Genomic DNA, 18,540 nt, shown 5'->3' on the forward strand with positions numbered 1-18,540 from the left:
GAGGCAGCGGGGCTGAGACTCCTCGGCACCCACCCTGGGCCTGGGGTGGGCGTTTCTGCAGCTGGTCCTCTTAGCTGTAAGACTCCCCCATCCTCATCAGAGTCAAGGCCGCGAGGGTGCAGTTTTGCTTCAGGCAGGTCTGCAGAGACAGAGATGGAGAGAGCCCCCCCCCTACCCTCTTCTCGTTTTGGGGTTTCCTGGAATCTGGGGCATCCTCAGGAAGATACTGCCCTGAGAATGAACGGAGCGCTTACCCCACCTCCGTGCACTCGTTTCGCTTCTGGAGTGCTTGCCCAAGCTGCGACCCCGTCCTCCAGCCGGCGCCCTGATGGATAGAGAGACAGCAGCAGCTGGCTCTTCTGGAAAATTCTATCCCTCCCCCCTTTTTACTCTCCTTTTTACTCTCCTTCTGTTTTCCATTCTCCCAGCCTGAGGAAATCCAATTCACAACCCCGTACAGTAATGTGATGTTAATTTTGCTCATTTAAAGAAACAGATGTCAGGAAATGGGAACCCTCCCATTTCATGGCTGCTCTAACTCATCTTCACTGCGCGTCCCTTGTAGTTTAATCCCCCAAGAAGCCCAACTCTCGGGAGCAAACTCCTGCTCCTCCGGCACTCGGGTGAGTTATAGCTACTGGGAGAGGCTTTATCTCTCTCCCATGTCTAATTTGGGGGTAATTTGCAGTCTCCCCGGCACGTTCCCGTCATTCCTGGTTATCCCGGCCCAGGCTGCCCGGATTCGTAAGGAACCTGGCTGCGTTGAAGGAGAGCAGGAGGGGAAGTCCAGTTCAGGAGTCTCCTGACTCCCCCAGACCTCAGGAGAGGGATTCGGGGGAGCGTTTGCCCCTGTTTTCTTGGCAGGACGGGAAGGAGAGAGACCAGGCCGGACGCTGGGCAGAGAGGGGGCAGGCGACGTGAGACGCGGAACTGAGGCACCGACTGTCTCCTCCACACCTGCCCAGGAGCGCGGGCATTGCCGCCCCTTGGGGCCCCTGCTAACTGTCCTACTCTCTACCCCCATGAGATCCACCTTTTCAGCTCCCCTATGTGAGTGGGAACATGTGACATTCATCTTTCTGTGCCTGGCTTATTTCACTTAACATAATAACCTTCAGTTCCACCCATGTTGCTGCAAATGACAGGATTTCGTCCTTTTTTACAGCTGAGTAGTGTTCCAGTGTGTGTGCGCGCCACGTTTTCTTTATCCATTCGCCCACTGAGCACGCGGTCAGTTTCCCAAAGGCAGCCCCCGCTGTGTGGGGCTGGGGTCCCCACTCCCGGGGCACAGATGAAGACCAGATGTCCTGGCGCCCGAGACCGAGCTGCCCCCACGATCCATCTCTCTCTGCACACTGACCCTCTGCTCCCCTTGATTCTCCCCCGTTCTGCCCCTTCCTTCCAGAAACCTGAGTAACAACAAGATCAAGGAAGTGCGAGAGGGCACCTTCGACGGAGCGGCCAGCGTGCAGGAGCTGATGCTGACGGGGAACCAGCTGGAGACCGTGCACGGGCGCATGTTCCGTGGCCTCGGTGGCCTCAAAACCCTGTGAGCACCCGGGGGGGACCTGGCCCACGGCCCAGAGGGAGGTGGGAGGGCAGGGAACTAGAGAGGGACTGTGAAGGCTGGTGGGACCTGGGCTCTGTCTTGGCCTGCTGAATCCCTTTCTTCCTGGAGCCAGAGTCACCAAACGTCACCGAGCCTCAGAAGGGATAGGAGTTAGCATGCTGAGCACCACCGACACACACTCTCACACACACACCACTCAGTCTCTCTCATGTGTGTGTGTGCATTATATTAACATATTATAACATACATGATGTATATAGATTCCTGCCAGAAACATGCTGAAGGAGGCACACAGTCACATTTACCCACAAACACATAGACACGTTTCTAAAAATAATATGTACAACGTGCATATAAACCCAAGCACGAACAAGCACAGACATAAACACACACACACACAAGCTGATGTCCACGGCTACTTCTTGATTCTCCCTTCTCCTCCTCAGAAATGTGCATGCACACACTAACAACCACACAATAAGCATGTGTGCACATACCTGTGCATGACACATGTTTCCAACAATAAAGCATGCGCAAGCAAGAATGTACGCACAGTTCCGTGCAGCTTCAATGGGGAACCGGGCCCTGCTGTCACGGGACAAAGCTGAGCAGCACGGCCAGCCTGGGCCTGGGGGGTTGGCAAATGCATCCCCCCTCCCCACACACGCCACTGCAGAACCATTTGGGAAGGAAAGGGTAACGCCTGTGCTCCCTCGTCACCCCTCCCTGTAGGATGCTGAGGAGTAACTTGATCAGCTGTGTGAGCAACGACACCTTTGCCGGCCTGAGTGCAGTGAGGCTGCTCTCCCTCTATGACAATCGGATCACCACCATCACCCCGGGAGCCTTCACCACGCTTGTGTCCCTGTCCACCATGTAAGTTCTCCCGAGCCCACTGCCCACTCACTCTGGGGTCCTCTTCTACAGACCTCTCCCCTTCCGGCTCCCTGCTGTCTTTGGTCAAGGTCATCTGTCCGGCTGTCTACTGGATAAAAATTTGCTGGGCTCCCTGTATGTGCCAGGCACCGTCTAAGTGCTGAGGCTACACAACCCTGGCCCCTCCTCCCTGGAGCTCGCACCATAGGGAATGACCACAGACAGGGGGTCCACAGTGAATTGAAACCCCAACACAGGCTTTGTTGAGAAACACTGGAGTTAGCTTGTTGAATAAAGTGGGAAGTATGTTTCCTTCAGAGGGAAGAGCATGTGCAAAGGCCCTGTGTTTGGTTGGAGTGGGACTGAACGGAGGCCACATATGAGAGAGGGTGGGTGTGAAGCAAGCTGGAGAGGAGGCCAGGCCAGGCCGCAGGACTGCCGTGGGCCATCTCTGTCTTAATAATCTTATAATGGTCTTAATAATAGTAACATAATCAGACAGGGGTTTTAAAAAGATGTCACCAGTGGGTATCAGAATCAGAGTTAGAACCCAGCTTTCTGGGCACCTGAGTGCTCCTGCCCAGGTTCTTCACTGAATTGGTGAGGGAAGCTGGGTAGAGTAATGGTTAAAACTCTAGAGCCAGATTTCCTAGGTTCAAATCCCGCTGTACCTCTTGTTAGCCGTGACCTTGGAAAAGTTACTTCATCTCTTTGTACTTCAGTTTTCCTTGTGCGTAATCTACCTCCTGGGACGGTTACGAGGACTGAGTCTGGTAATACCTGTGAAGCACTCAGCGAGGGCCTGAGCTGTAGAAAGTACCCGACACGTGCGAATTTTGCAGCTGCTCAAAGTATCTCCATGTGGCTCTGTTACTCTCGGCTGCGGCTTTATTGTCCCATTTCTTCCCTTCCCCGATGACCCTATGGAGGACAGAAGGGAAAGCTGCTGCTGCGTGTCCTGTTGCTACCTGCTGCCATGCCGCCATGTGCCCGTTGTGCTCAGAATAAAAGCCACAGTCAAAGAAGGGCCTAAAGGCCCCAGGTCACCTGGCCCCTCCTGACCTGCCTGTCCCCTCCCCTACTCCGCCCACAGGCCTCCTCACTGTCTTCCTGTGTCCCGGCCCCTCCCACGTTGGAACTTTACAGCCCTCCTCCTGGCCTCCTGCCCATCCCCTCTGCTCAGGTGTCACCCGCCATAGCCCTGCTCCACCCTCTGCCGTCATCCCTACCCCCTCTAGCCCCGTCGTCCTCGTTTTTACATAGCACTAACCGTGTTCTAGTATACTATACGGTTTACTTATTTATCATGAATCGTATATGGTCTGCATCCCATCAGATAAGTTCCAGAAAAACAGGGCCGTACAGCTGTTTTGTTCACTGCTGTATCCTCACGCTTAGATCTGTGCCGGGAGCGTGGGAAGATGGCCAGTATGGGACTGTGGAATAAATGAATGAATCAGATGAAGGAAGGGACGACGGGTTCGGAGCCGACACCAGTGGGTTGGTTCCTTTCAGCCCTCCCCGGTGCCTCCACCCTGGGAATGTGGAGACGCATAGGATGCCCGGAGGGGCGGAGTCACAAGCATTAAGGGAAGCGGCTCTGCCGCGTGGAGTAAACTGCCCAACTGTACCCGCCTACTGAGTGTCAGAGCCGGATTCAAACCCGGGCAGAGCTGCTCCCAGGCTCTCCATTGTTCCGTCCTGCCGCAGCCTCTCCTAAATTACCTCCCTGAGCTCCGCTTTCCCACTGGTGGAACGAGGATAATGTTACCTCCTTCCTAGGGTGGTTGTGACAAGGACGTGTGAGATAATGGATTTATAAAGTGCTTAGCGTGGTCCCAGGCCTGTCGTAAACACGCAGGAGGTGATAGCTGCTCTCCTCCCCTCACCCCTCCCTCAGCCCAGGCATCACATTCCACAGACATGCACAGAGTGCCTGTGACAATGTGACGCTAGTTTCTGGGCGCGCAGAGACCATCAGACCTGGGCCCTACCCTCGTGGAACTCAGGGTCCAAGGTGCAAGGCAAATCCTAAACACACAGAAATAAATCACGAGGCACTCTGCTAGGTGCTGGGAAGGAAATGAAGGAGAATGAGGGAGAAGATGGGATGGGACTCAGGGACGGCCTCTTTGATGAGGTGTCACTAAAGAATGAGGAGGAGCCAGCCGGCCAATGTACAGAGACGCATTCCCTGCAGAAAGAACAGCTAGTGTAAAGGCTCTCAGTGCACCTCTGCTAAGGAACTGAAGGCAGTTCACACCACTGGAGCTCAGTGACCAAGGAAGGCCATGGCGAGCGGCCACGGCCATGTCCATCCGCGGCAGCGGAGGTCTGGAGTGAGATGCTTGCAAAGGCTGCATCTGGAGAAGACAGTCTGCGTTCCCTTGCCCAGACCTCCTCCCCTGCCTGGGGAGCGGGGCCCTAGGCTCGCAGAAGCAGATCCCAGGGCCCCTCCCGCAGGAGAAAGGCAGAGGCCCACCGCTCAGAGAGGCCCTTCTCTCCTTCCAGAAACCTCCTGTCCAACCCCTTCAACTGCAACTGCCACCTGGCCTGGCTCGGCAAGTGGCTAAGGAAGAGGCGGATCGTCAGTGGGAACCCTCGGTGCCAGAAGCCGTTTTTCCTTAAGGAGATCCCCATCCAAGATGTGGCCATCCAGGACTTCACCTGCGATGGTGAGAACAGGGTTCGGGGCGGTGGGGGATGGTCCCTGGGAGGGTAAAGAAGAGACAGGAGAGGAAGGAGCAGTTGGTGGCTGCAGTTCAGGACTCTGAGATCTGGTTCCACGCTGCTTTGGGCATGCAGCTGGAGCTCTGAAGGGCTCTGCAGACCTGATGCTAGCCCACATGACTCCTTCATGCAAATTTTTTTTCTGAAGTTATTTTACTTATATCAGTCAGAAATCTGTCATAATGTATTAATTTCATTAAGACAGGAGACTTGCTCATTAAAACTGCCATCTGTGAGAACACTGTTGTAACAGATGTGTCCACAGAGATGATATGGTGTCCCTTAGATGATATAGCAACCTTGTACAGTACACAACCTACACAACTGTACATGGGAACCCTGGCCTCAGTCTTCCTGTCTGCATCATGATGAGGCTTAGAGTATGTGCTCACGAGAAACATACTTCACAAAGTCCTGTCTCTGGCTAGCAGGTATGAGCACAGAGAGATCCGAGGCTTTGGGTCTCAGAATTCCAGAGGGCACATTTATTTGCATAAATTCAAGCCAGCACAATTCTTGATCAACTTTGGGTTATCATGAGATGAATTAACCAATTTGCAGATTAACTGAAATTAAGACATAATGGGGACTGGGGAGACACCACCCCAGAGAGACTGTGTCGTGGTGGGAGGGGCGAAGGAGAGGAGAAAGAGGAGGGAAAGACGGGGCTCTGCTCCCACTCCTGACCACACCCTCAGTCAGTTTGGCTTATTCCTGCTCCAGTTAACAGTGATCTCTTCCCTGCATATTACCCTGGTCAAGCAAGTCTTGCTTAGTGTCCATGACAGTCTGCATCTCCTGTCAAATGTGGCAGAAGGCAGGCAACAACCCCAGACATGTATGCTCCCCCTCCAACCACCGATGAGACCAGCGGTACCTTATTCCTGATTCTGGCTCAAGGTGGGGGCAGGGAGAGCATGCCCACCTGCTCCCCGGGGCTAGAGGGGGGCTTGTTTACCTCCCACCGTGCTCACCCTCCCTGGGGCTCTCTGCAGGCAACGACGAGAGCAGCTGCCAGCTGGGCCCGCGCTGCCCCGACCAGTGCACCTGCGTGGACACGGTGGTGCGATGCAGCAACAGGGGGCTCCGCGCCCTCCCCAAAGGCATGCCCAAGGATGTGACCGAGCTGTGAGTACCCCAGCCCCTCCGAGCACCCTGTAATCTCACCACCAGCAGCAGCCTCCGCACTGCCCTCCCAGCATCTCAAGCAGGAGTGCCCTGGGGTGCCCCATGTGAATGGATCCTAGCAGGACGGCCGCAGGGCCCTCGCCAAGATGACAGCCGCTTAGTCCGGTCTAGCAAGCGTGCAGGGTGATTGTGAGAGCATCATCCCGTGGGCACTGTGGCTCACAAAGCACTTTGAGGAACATGATCCTACCTTAAAACAGCCCTAGCGAGCACGTCGTCCCATTTCACAGATGCGGTCTTAGTTCTGAGTCCCGTTCATTCCTAGAACGGGATCTTTCTTATTCCACAGCCTGAGCTCCTGCCACTGAGTCCTCAGATCTTGTTCCTGCACTGACAGCTCCCAGTTAAATGAAAACAGTGCTGGTCTCTTCCAGAAGGGCTCTGAATATGGTGGAGAAAACCTTATTTCTGTCCCCTAGAAAGCTCAAACAGGTGGACAAAGCGCAGTCCCGTAGTCAGGTGGGCCTCTCTGGAATGTACCAGGAGCGGTGCAGGTGGGGCCAGAGGAGCACCGCAGACTCACACAACCGACACAAACCCAGTGCGAGCTTGCGTCCCTCCCTCCTCCTTTCATTCGCTCAGCACATGTTGACCGGGTGCCTCGCGGGTCACACTCTCTAACATTAGAGAGACAGTGGTGAGCAAAACCAGCGTGACCCCTACGCTCATGAGGCTCACAGTTTACTGGGGAAGGTAGACACGCGCTGAGTCATCTCAGATGCACATGTGATGTGACAGCTGTGAAATGTGCTGCGAAAAAGAGGTGCAAGGTTGGTAGGACATCCTAAAGTGAGAGGTCTGCCTTAGACGTGAAGCTCAGAGAAAGCTGCTCGGGGAAATGACACTGGAGCTGCCGTCTGAAGCCCGAGGAGCAGACACTGGTGATGAGCAGGGAGGGAGGGGTGCTCCAGACGGAGCTGGGCGCAGGCAGAGCCACGTGTACACTCGCACGCCCCCACCCCGCTGGCACTGTGACGCTCTCTCCCAGACCCAGGCACACGCTCTGGGCCAGCTTCACACCTACCGGCGTATCTTGGCGGTGTTGTGAGTTCAGGTGCAGACCACCATAAAGTGAATATTGTACTGTAGAGAGTCACACAAATTCTTTGGTTTCCCAGTGCATATAAAAGTATGTTTATACTGTGCTGTAGTTTATTAAGTGTGCGATAGCATTATGTCCCCAAAAACAATGTACATACTTTAATTTGAAAATACTTTATTGCTAAAAAATGCTAATGAGCATCTGAGCTTTCATCGAGTTGTGATATTTTTTGCTGGGGGAGGTTCTTGCCTCAGCGTTGCTGGCTGATGACTGAGCAGGGAGGTGGCTGGCAAAGGTTTGGGTGACTGTGGCAATTTCTTAAAATAAGACAACAGTGACGTTTGGCACATCGATTGACTCTTCCTTTCGCAAAAGATTTTTCTGTAGCATGCGATGCCGTTTGATAGCACTTTTCCCGCAGTAGAATGTCTTTCAAAACTGGAGTCAGTCCTCTCAAACCCTGCCGATGCTTTAGTAACTGAGTTTATGTAATATTCTAAATCCTTTTTTGTCGTATTCACAATGTTCACAGCATTTTCACGAAGAGTAGATTTCATCTCAAGAAACCACTTTCTTTGCTCATCCGTAAGAAGCAACTCCTAAACCATCCAAGTTTTATCATGAGATTACAGCAATTCAATCAGGCTCCGCTTCTAATTCTAGGTCTCTTGCTATTTCTACCTTATCTGCAGTTACTTTTTCCACTGAAGTCTTGAACCCCTCAAAATCATCCATGAGAGTTGGAACTGATTTCTCCCAAACTCCTGTTACGTTGATATTTTGATCTCCTCCCATGAGTTATGAATATTCTTAATGGCATCTAAAATAATGAATCCTTTCCAAAATGTTTCAATGTACTTTGCCCAGATCCATCAGAGGAATCACTATCTGTGGCAGCTATAGCCTTTCAAAATGTATTTCTTAAGTAATAATATTTGAGAGTGGAAATTACTCCCTGAATCATGGGCTCTAGAATGGAAGTTGTATTAATATTAGCAGGCATGACAACAACATTCGTCTCCTTGTACATTTCCATCAGAGCTCCTGGGTGACCAGGTGCATTGTCAAAGAGCAGTAATATTTTGAAAGGAATCTTTTTTTCTGAACAATAGGTCTCAACAATGGGCTTAAAATATTTAGTAAACCATGCTATAAACAGATGTGCTGTCATCCAGGCTTTATTGTTCCTTTTCTAAGCACAGGCACCTTAGATTTAGCATAACTCCTTAGGGTCCTAGGATTTTCAAAATGGTAGATGAGCACTGGTTTCAACTTAAAGTCACCAGCTGCATTAACCCTTAACAAGAGAGTCAGCCTGTCCTTTGAAACTTAAAAGCCAGGCATCGACTTCTTCTCTGATGTGATATTATCATAGATGGGGTCTTCCAATATAAGGCTGTTTTGTCTCCATGAAAAATCTGTTGTTTGTGTAGCCAACTTCATCCATTATCTTAGCTGAATCTTCTGGATAACTTGCTGCAGCTTCTATACCAGCACTTGCTGCCTCACCTTACACTTTTATGTTAACAGAGACAACTTCTTTTCTTAACCCTCATGACCCAACCTCTCCTGTCTTCTAACTTTTCTTCTGCAGCTTCCTCACCTCTCTCAGCCTTCATAGAAATGAAGAGTTGGGTCCTTGCTCTGGATTAGGCTTTGGCTTAAGGGAATGTTGTGGCTGGTTTGATCTTCTATCCAGACCACTAAAGCTTTCTCCACATGAGCAATAAGGCTGTTTTGCTCTCATACCATTTGTGTGTTCAGTGGAGTAGCACTTTTCATTTTCTTCAATAACTTTTTCTTTGCACTCACAACTTGGCTGACTGGTGCAGGAGGCCTGGCTTTCAGCCTCTCTTAGCTTTTGACAAGCCTTTCTCACCAAGCTGAATCATCTCTAGCTTTCAAGTGAGATCTGTGCGACTCTGCTTTTCACTTGAACACTTAGAGGCTATCGTAGGACTGTTAATTGGCCTAATTTCAATACTGTTGTGTCAGGGAATAGGGAGGCCGGAGGAGAGGGGGAGAGATGGGGGCATGGCTGTCGTGGAGTAGTCAGAACACACACGTTCGTCGATTAATTTCGCTGCCTTCCGTGGGCCCAGTTCATGGTGCCCCCAAACAATTACGATATTAAAATCAAAGATCACTGATCATAGATCACCATGACAGATATGATGATAATGAGAAAGTTGGAAATACTGTGAGAATTACCGAAACGTGGCACAGAGACATGAAGTGAGCGCGTGTTCTTGGAAAAATGGCGCCAATAGGCCTGCTCAATGCAGGATTGCCACAAACCCTCAATTTGTAAAGAACATAATATCTACAAAGCACACTCAAGTGAAGAGCAGGAAAGCAAGATATGCCTGTACCCTCAGACACAAGTGACAGAATGAGACCCAGGCTCCTCCAGGGGGAGTTTCTGTGACCCGCCCTGCAAATGCCTCCTGGGGTAGAACCTGAGCGTGCCAATTTCTTAAACTAGCAAATAGATCTTGGGTGTGTATTGTGGCTCCTGGCATTTCCCAATGCTCAGAGAGACTGCAGCCAGTGCTGACAGCCCCAGGGAAGGAAGGGAAGTCTCGACAGTCAGTAAAAATCCATGTCAGCCCTGAGTTTGGGCTGGAGTCACGCTGTGAAGATCTGTGTGAGCAAACGGCACATTATGTAGTGAGCTTCACGCCTTTTCCTTGGGCTGTGCCACACTCTGGGACGGGGGCTGCAGAAAACAACCCAGGTGCACGATCTTTCCCAGCCAACTGAGTGCCAAGTGACACATGTCAAAGGACAAAAGTGCCGTGAAAACAACCCATGGATGCTTTTCCCCAAAGGTCATGAAACCAGGACTGGAATAACAGAGATAATTGGATGCAATTATAAAGTCAAGTTCAGTGCTTTGGGAGGAGACTTGATTTTCTGCTTTGGAAACAGGAGCATTTCCCTCTGCCAGGCATGGCCTCCAAGGCTTTTAAAGCATACCAAGGAAGGCAGCCTCCACTTCTGTCCCTGATCCATCTCCTGGACGTGTCAGCGGAGGGTGTCTCGGGAGGGGTAAGCAGGAAAATGAGTGTTGGAGAAAGTGAAAGCTGGCAGGCCCGGAAAACTGTGGCTCGAAGGCTTGGGTTCGGGGACATTGGATGAGCCCAGATCCAGGCTTTGCACTGCTAGCTTTCCAGCTCCCTGGGGCATCGTTAGTTATCTCAGGCAGAGCTGCCAGCTTACAAAACAAAATTAAGTTTAATTCACTGAGAAGAAGCAAAAACAAAGGTGCCCTGCATTTCTTTAAAGGGCGGGATGTGGGAGTCCATCGCAAGCGCTCAAGGCCCAGCAGTGCCGTCCGAGCAGGAGGTGACTTTTCCTCGTCAGCCCTCTGCAAACCCTCCCTGGCTGTCCTCCGCCTGTCTCCTCCAGATTCCGTCTCCTCGGTGAAGTCAGGCCAAACTGAGCTCTCCTCCACCCTTTCCACCCTTGCAAGTCTCGTTGACATAGGGCTGCGGGACCACTTGTCCTCTTTCAGGGAGGAGCAACTTTCAGAGAAGTGTGAATAAAAATCACTTGCCCCAAGTCTTACCATTGCTGAGCAGCCCAGTCAGGATTAGAAGACAGGTTTGTCTGGCCCCAGATCCCACAGTCACACCCGTTACACCAGAAGTTCTTGAACTTTTGGGTCTCAGGACTCCTTCGTGCCTTTCAAGACATCCCACTCGCCAAGAACTTGTGTTTATGTGGGTTCTAGCTACTGATATTTACCAGATTAAAGACTAACACTGAGAAGTTTTTAAAATATGCATTTATTATTCCATTTAAAAATAACCATGATGTGCCCATTGCATGTTGATATAAAAAGCATATTTTTAGGACAAACAAACCAAAAGAAATGTAATTGAGAAGACTGGTGGTGTTTTATGTTTTTGCAAATCTCTTCACAGAAAACAACTGGATTTTCATATCTGCATCACCATTCTCTCTGTTGTGATGTGTTGTTTTGGGTGACATATAGGAAGAAACTCTGACTTCACACAGATGTGTAGATGGAAAAGGAAGGAGCATTTTTAAAGTCTTTTCAGATAATTGTGGGTATTCTTTGATAATACACCAAAGTTCAACAAGTGGTAGTTTCTAAAAGCCTAGTTGTAGTGTGGAAACTACGCCCAGACCAATGAACTTTTCATCCATCCTCTATTATGTTAAAATCCAGATTTACAGACTTTGACAAGTTCAAGGTCTATCTTACACTTCGAATGGAACTTTCCCTCATGCAAGGTCTTATAACATCATGCACTGCTCATTGGGAAAATACTGGCTCCCTGAGTTGTGCAGATCTTCCAAACGTTGACACATTTCATTACACAATATACTTGAAAGCCATATCCTTTGATATTATCACTGATCTCATCAGAAATGTCTTTAAGTAAGGGGAAGCTCTCAAGCTCAATGCAGCACTTACGAATTTTCCAAAATTTTAATTGTCATTTGGAGCCCACATTTTATCACTAGCAACAAAAACTATCAGTTGTTTTCCTTGAAGTGACAGGCTTACTTTGCTCATTTTCAAGAAATGGTGGAGGTCAAGGTGGGAGGACCACTTGAGCCCAGGAGTTCGAGGCTGCAATGGACCATGATCACACCACTGCACTCCCACCTGGGCAACAGAGCGAGACCCCGTCTCTAACAAAAGAAAGGAAGGAAGGGAGGAAGGAGGGAAGGAATAGGAGAGAAGGAAGGAGAGAAAGAAATTGTCTACTAAATACTCACGTCTGAATAACCAGTTTGCCAGTCATTCTTTTGAGTAAAAATAGCATTTCATAAAAAATTTAAAAACTGGCTAGTTCAGTTTGCAACTCAGTTGCACAGGTCCTGTCCCCTGGACAGCCGATGTGCTTCCTGTGGAGGAGACGCGCTTCATGCACACTTCCCATTCGTCACACAGGACGTTGAAGGAATGTGCGCTCGAGAGTTGAGAGTTAATACAAATAATAACTTTTACTTTTTCATCAAGGGCATTCTTAAGCGAAATTGGCTTTATTTTAACCTACAAGTACACAGAGATGAAGAATATAATGACCACTGGTATCATTTGGTACCAATGTCCTGATTCATGAGGTGCTAGCAGTTTTACCCACCGCTGATTTTGTACCATCAGTGCAAATGTCAACACAGTGCAAAAGGAAAATAATGTTTTAATATTATCACAAAAATAGACCCCTGAAGATATATTGGGGACCCCCAGCAGGGGTCCGTGGATGACACTGTGAGAACCACTCTGGTCATTATACACTGGCAGGCATACAGGGAGACACCTGCTCTAAGTCAGCACTAACAAGGCAAGCTTACAAAATCCTGCTGACACCAGGGCAAGAGCAGACGCGAGACAGCTCAGCCCCCAAAATCACTGCAACAAGTGCTCTCTGCAAAGGTAGGGCCTCACTGCCTCAGAAAGTGCAATTACCGCTGTGGAGCTACCCTAGATTCAGGCTTACTTCTCTGTTCCAGAAGAACTGAAGCCTAAAAGTCTGTTTGTTTCCATTTATGGGAACGTTTATAGACATCAGGTCTTCCTGGTTCTAGAAACAAACTCTGCAAGCCCAACTCTGCATACAGGCTGGAGAGGAAAATCAAAGTGTTCCCTCGGAGTCCAGCCCTGCTTAGTATCCAGGATGTCTGATTTTGGTCTGAGGACTACGAGCATGGGTATGTCTTTGGTGTCCTACAACGGATGTCCCAAGGAGAGGAGAAGGGAAGGATAATCTGTCCCCCAGGCACAATTATTGGAAGAAAGGATTTGTATTAAGGTGTGAGGTCTGAGAACATTGTGGGAAGCAGGCTGGCAGTGTGTGCGCACACATGCATATGCTGCCCTGACAGGAGACATGAAAGGGACAGGGCTTGGCCAGGAGGCAGGAGGGCACGGGGCTGAGATGCCACCCTTTGAGAGTGAGTGCGGCAGGAGGTGATGACACGAGAGCACTGGCTGAAGAAGAGGGAGGGACCTGGCCTGGCACTGTGAACTCCGAGGGCTTAGAGGGCGGGAGTGTGGAGTCCAGAAAGCAGCTTAGTGGAGTGTTCTTCTCTTCGACAGTTTGCTTAGGAGGTGACATGCATGCAGGAGACAGGGCAGAGCGGTGCGGCAGGGGAGCAGCCCAGGGAGGGGCGCAGACGGTGCGTGCCCTGGGAGAGCAGGAATCGGGACATTCTGCCCACCCTGGCCTTTAAGAAAGCAAGGAGGACCATCCTGCCTGTGCTGCAAACCGCCGCAGCTGCCGTGGTAGAGCATTTGCTGTGTGCCGGGTGCTGTGCTGGACTTTTTTTTACAAGTGATCTGATTTAATCCTGCTAACACTGCAAGGCGAGCATCATTATTCTCGCTTTGCAGATGAGGTAACTGAGGCTCAGGAAAATTGAGTAATGTTTTTAAGATTATGCTGCCAGTAAGCAACAGAGCACAGACTCAAGCCTGGGTGTATGTCACCCTAAGGACCGACCACTAAACCACCACGTCCCAGTGGCAGAAGCCCAAGTCCCTGCGTGTTCTGCCCAGTGGCCTGGCTTGTGGGGTCCTCTTGAAAACTGACGTCTGCAGGTAAGCAGGGAAAAGGCAAACCCAGGCCCCTGCCACAGTGCTACAGGCGCCTGTCCGTGGTTCTGGCTGGTCCATCCTGACAGCTGGGCCTTCTCTAGCAAGGCCAGCTGCTGCCTTCTGAGCCCCCGCGCTGAGCGGGCTCCCCAGGGCACTTAATAGAGCAACTACCCAGCCCCGACTACATCCTTGCCTTTCTCTGGCCCAGGGAGCCAGACAGAAATGCGCCCCCGGCCAGCTGGAGTGGTTGATCGCATCTTTGGAGAGCGTGCCGGCTCTGGGCACGCAGCACTTACAAGTCCTGGCGCAGGCCCTGGCTCAGAGAAGACCTCAGCAGATGGAGTTGGTAGAGGACACTTCTCAGCACTATCAGGCAGTCACGGCCGTCTGCGGGAGGGCCCGTGGGAGGCCTGAGCACCGGCGGAGAGCTGAGAAGTCTCTCTTCACTCATCCAAGTGCTGTTGAGTTTATTGGGCCGGACACCGTCATGGGAGCTGGCAGTGCAGCAGCTAGCATGGCAGATAAGCTCCCTTTTCTCATAAACTTAGAATGGGGGAGAAAGACAGTAAGAAAACTAACCAGTAGATTAGGCGTTCCAGAGGGAGGGAGTAGAGTAGGATTTCCCAAGAAAATAAAAGAGAAAAAGGAGTGGAAAGAATGTGCTCTATGAAGAGCCCATGGTGGAAAGATCTTAAATTCAAGAAGTTAAGAAGGCCGTGAGATGGAGCACATAGCGTGAAAAAGAGGATGGTGTGTGCTAAAAGCTTGGGAAGGGAGATGTAAGTTCTTGTAGGCCATGGCGAGGGCTGACTCTTTATCCCAAGAGAATGCAGGAGCCAAGGAGGAATTTTAACCAGGAAAGTGGCATGGTCTGATTCTCATTTTAGAAATATTACCCTGGAAGAGAACTAGACAACAAACAGCAAGGGGATCATTATCTGTCTTTCCGTAATCGTATATATTATTGGATGGAGATGTCTGTGTATATCTATCCATATGTGTATATATATGTTCAAAATCCACTGGACACTAGTGTGCCAGGCACTACTCCAAGTGCTGTTCACAGAGACTCTCATTTCATCCTCATAATCATATCAAGATGGTGATTATTATAAGCCCCGTCTTATAGATGAGTAAACACAACCTCAGAGAGGTTAAGTACCTTGCCAGAGGTCACACAGCTATTCCATGGCGGGGCCAGGATGTGAGCCACAGTTCCTGAGCTGCCCCCGCATCACTCCAGGTCCCTGGTGGAAACCCTGGCCTGGAGCAGGGTCTCGGAGAAGGTGGCTGCCCCCCTTCTCCTTCACCATTCAGCTGCTCTGAGCTCTTTGTGGGACACCTGTCGGTACCGCAGAGCTCGAAGCAGGAATGCAGAACATGCGCTCACAGAGATCTGTGTGGATTTGCATGCGAGGCAGACGTGTCCTCGTGTGCTTGCGCTGGGATTGAAACAGAACATTTAAATGCAGGTCAATGCAAAGGTTGACCTGCTAGAAATGCTCTGGCAGTTCTGAGGCTGGTGGGGCAAGGGGGCAGTCTCCCGAAAGGTCCCTCTGGGGCTCTGGGCTGCAGGCTGCAGGCAGCTTTGGAGTTCAGAGTTTTCATGAAGGGCTTCCTGCAAAGCTCTCCCGCACAAGCGCATCTGCATTTCTGAAGTGAAACCTTTTGATTCCAAGTCTGCTGAGCTGCGATGCCAGGTCGCCGGGGACCTTCTGTGCTGAAACAACTTCCGCCTGACTCTGTAGTGCCAAGTGCAGCTCTCCTGGGGAGTTCTGGGATTTTCATCATGCAGATGATGTTTCCTGAGCATCTGCTGTTGCCAGGCAGTGTACAGGAATGCTGTACGTCACAGAGTCACGCTAAAGGTATCACCAAGAAAATACACGCAAAGCTTTGGGAACCTGTAGTATCACCAGTAAGTGTGAGATCTGATATCAGGGAAGATGTTGGAGCTGAGATCTGAGCATCTGTGGGATTTAACCAGGCAAGGAGAGGGAACTGGGCCCCCCACAGATGGGCGTGGGGCATTGGAGGAAGGTTAAGGCCAGTAGAGTTGGGACCAGAGGCCACGGGAGAGTTTGATGCAATAAGAGCAAAGAGAGGAGGCAGGGCTGTGGTGGTCTGTTTCCTGTCAGCTTGGCCAGGCTGTGACACCCAGATGCTTGGTCAGACACAGTCTAGATGTTGCTGTGAAGGTATGTTGTAGATGCAATTAACATCTGCAATCTGTTGACATTTTAATTAAGGAGATTTCTATCCCTGATGTGGAGGTGGGCCTCTTCTAATCAGTTAAGGTCCTTAAGGGCAAAAAACTGAGCTTTCCCAGAGAAGAAGGAATTCTGCCTCAAGACAGTAACAGAAATCCTGCTTGAGTTTCCAGCCTTCCAGCCTGCCCTATAGATTTTGAACTTGCCAGCCCTGTGATGGAGCACATAGCGTGAAAAAGAGGATGGTGTGTGCTAAAAGCTTGAGAAGGGAGATGTAAGTTCTTGTAGGCCAGCCCTGTGATTGCCTGAGCCTGTTCCTTAGAATAAATGTTCCTCCTCCCCTGCTCTCTCTATATGTTCTCCTTCTCTGGAGAACCTTTGATATAAGACAAGCCACAGAAGGCCTTGTTGGATGCGGGCAGGAGTTGGGTGGCCCTTCTCTAATAAGTAATGGAAGCTACAGAGGGTTTTAAGCAGGCAGAGAAGCTAATTCAATTAGTATTTGGCATAGAACCTATCAGAGCCAGCCTGGAACCCAGAACAGGCACCGAGGGCCCCAGAGGTTCTAGAAGCAGCTATGCCCATCCTCCAGGGTCCTGAACCTCCCCCTGTCTTACATGCAGATGTTATGGGCATCCTGAATTCCACTGGTCACTTACGCTTTTATTCATCAGTTCAGCAAATACATGCATTTATACAGCATGGCTTGTCCTACAGAGATACCTGGGCCAGGCACAGGGCATTCCTTGAGACCACTGTAGGTGTTTGGTTTTCTAATCCAGGGTCCTGTGAATAATCCCTCTCAGCAGTCATTCATTCAACAAATAGTAGAGCTACTGTGAGCTCAGCATGCCACTAGGCACTGCAGTTATAGCAGGAAACAGAACTGGCACAAATCCCTGCCCTCGTGGAGTTTATACCCTAGTGAGTTGAGAGAGAAAAGAAGGGATGATACAGTACAGTGTGTATCCTCTCAGCGCTGTGATGGCGTGAGGTGAAAATAAACTCAGAGCGCAGAGGTGAAGCACTGGGCTAGCAAAAGACAGGCCTCGGTCTGCCCTCCTGGAGCTTAAGGCAGGCACTGGGCAAGAGGACAGCCGTGACCGTGAGCCTGTTGGCTATTATGAGAGAGGACACTACGGGAGCGTTGGACCAAGGAGTACTCACCCAGGGGACCAAAGCAGGTTTTGTAAGCCATCCTAAGATTTTGCAGTTTCGTCCTGAGAGCACCAGGAAGCCTAGGGGAAGAGGTTGACAGCAAGGGCGGGAGGGAGTGAATTGGCCTGTGTCCCCTCTAGAAGGTAGTAACAACCTTTGTAATTCATGGTTACATAATTACAGGGAGACTTTCTCCTCTTAAGCCGCACGTGAGTCTTCAAGGAGGTGGCCCCATCCCAGATGCATAGGTCAGAGCAGGACACTACAGTGCAGGCAGATCTAGGCTCAGCCTTTGCCTGTCCAGGAGTCCCCATCTGCCGGGTGCATCCTCATTCCGAACCCTGTCCCCTCCTGCCAGGTGGTCCTCTTGCTGGGCACCATCGCACAGTGCTCCAGGGAACAGAGATGGGCCCTATATCCTCAGTTTCCAAACGCACATCAGAGATGGCCAACAGTGAACTGTGGCTCAGTTCTCCCAGCATCCCCCGGTAGCTACGTAGAGGCTGTATGGAGCTGTGGTAACAGTACAGTCAGGGAGACCTGGGTTCAAGTCCTAGCTCGACCACCTGCTTGCTGTGTGACCCTGGGCAGGTATTTTAACATCTCTAAACTTCTGCTTCCTCAACTGTGAATTCCTGCCTCACAAGGATATCGTGAGGGCTGAGCATAAAGTGAGTCCTTTATTCCTTAAACAAATGTTTATTGAACACCTACTATGTATCAGCCCTGTAAACAGGCTTGGGGGATCCAACAGTGGGCAATGTTAGATAAGAGCCCTGTCATCGTGGAACTTTTCAGTCCAGTGGAGAAAACTGTCAGTAGTTGAATAAGCACACAAATAAATACTAAATGACAAATGTAGTATGTGCTTTGAAGGGAGGGTCCCATGAGAGCGTAAACGAGAGACCCAACCTAGCCTGGAAAGTCAGGGAGGCTTTTCTGAGAGTGGCAATTTGTATGGTGTCTCTCCCAGGTGTTGTCACTCTGCGCTTCTCTTTCAGGTACCTGGAAGGAAACCACCTGACCGCTGTGCCCAGAGAGCTGTCCGCCCTCCGACACCTGACACTCATGTAAGAGCCTGGTGCTGGGTGGGACATTTACTGTTCTCTCCTAGGGTAGCTCAGGAAACTGAGGTGGAGGGCAAGAGAGAACGGTGCTGCAGGCTGGCGTGGCATTTCCACACTTTCCT

The 18,540-nt window shown here is 50.6% G+C and overlaps 1 protein-coding gene across 2 annotated transcripts in view; it reads left to right on the forward strand.

Annotated features, from left to right (window-relative positions):
• SLIT3 (slit guidance ligand 3) overlaps positions 1-18,540 on the forward strand; it is a 576,436-nt gene that overhangs the window by 503,386 nt on the left and 54,510 nt on the right. For both annotated transcript variants that reach the window (XM_069483860.1, XM_069483859.1), the window contains exons 17-21: positions 1,406-1,549; positions 2,303-2,446; positions 4,958-5,121; positions 6,172-6,304; positions 18,353-18,421. In XM_069483860.1, coding sequence (XP_069339961.1) covers positions 1,406-1,549; positions 2,303-2,446; positions 4,958-5,121; positions 6,172-6,304; positions 18,353-18,421 — 654 coding nt within the window. The remainder of the gene's footprint in view (positions 1-1,405; positions 1,550-2,302; positions 2,447-4,957; positions 5,122-6,171; positions 6,305-18,352; positions 18,422-18,540) is intronic.

The sequence above is a fragment of the Eulemur rufifrons genome, chromosome 10 (genome assembly GCF_041146395.1).
Source record: "Eulemur rufifrons isolate Redbay chromosome 10, OSU_ERuf_1, whole genome shotgun sequence".
Taxonomy (NCBI): Eukaryota; Metazoa; Chordata; class Mammalia; order Primates; family Lemuridae; genus Eulemur; species Eulemur rufifrons.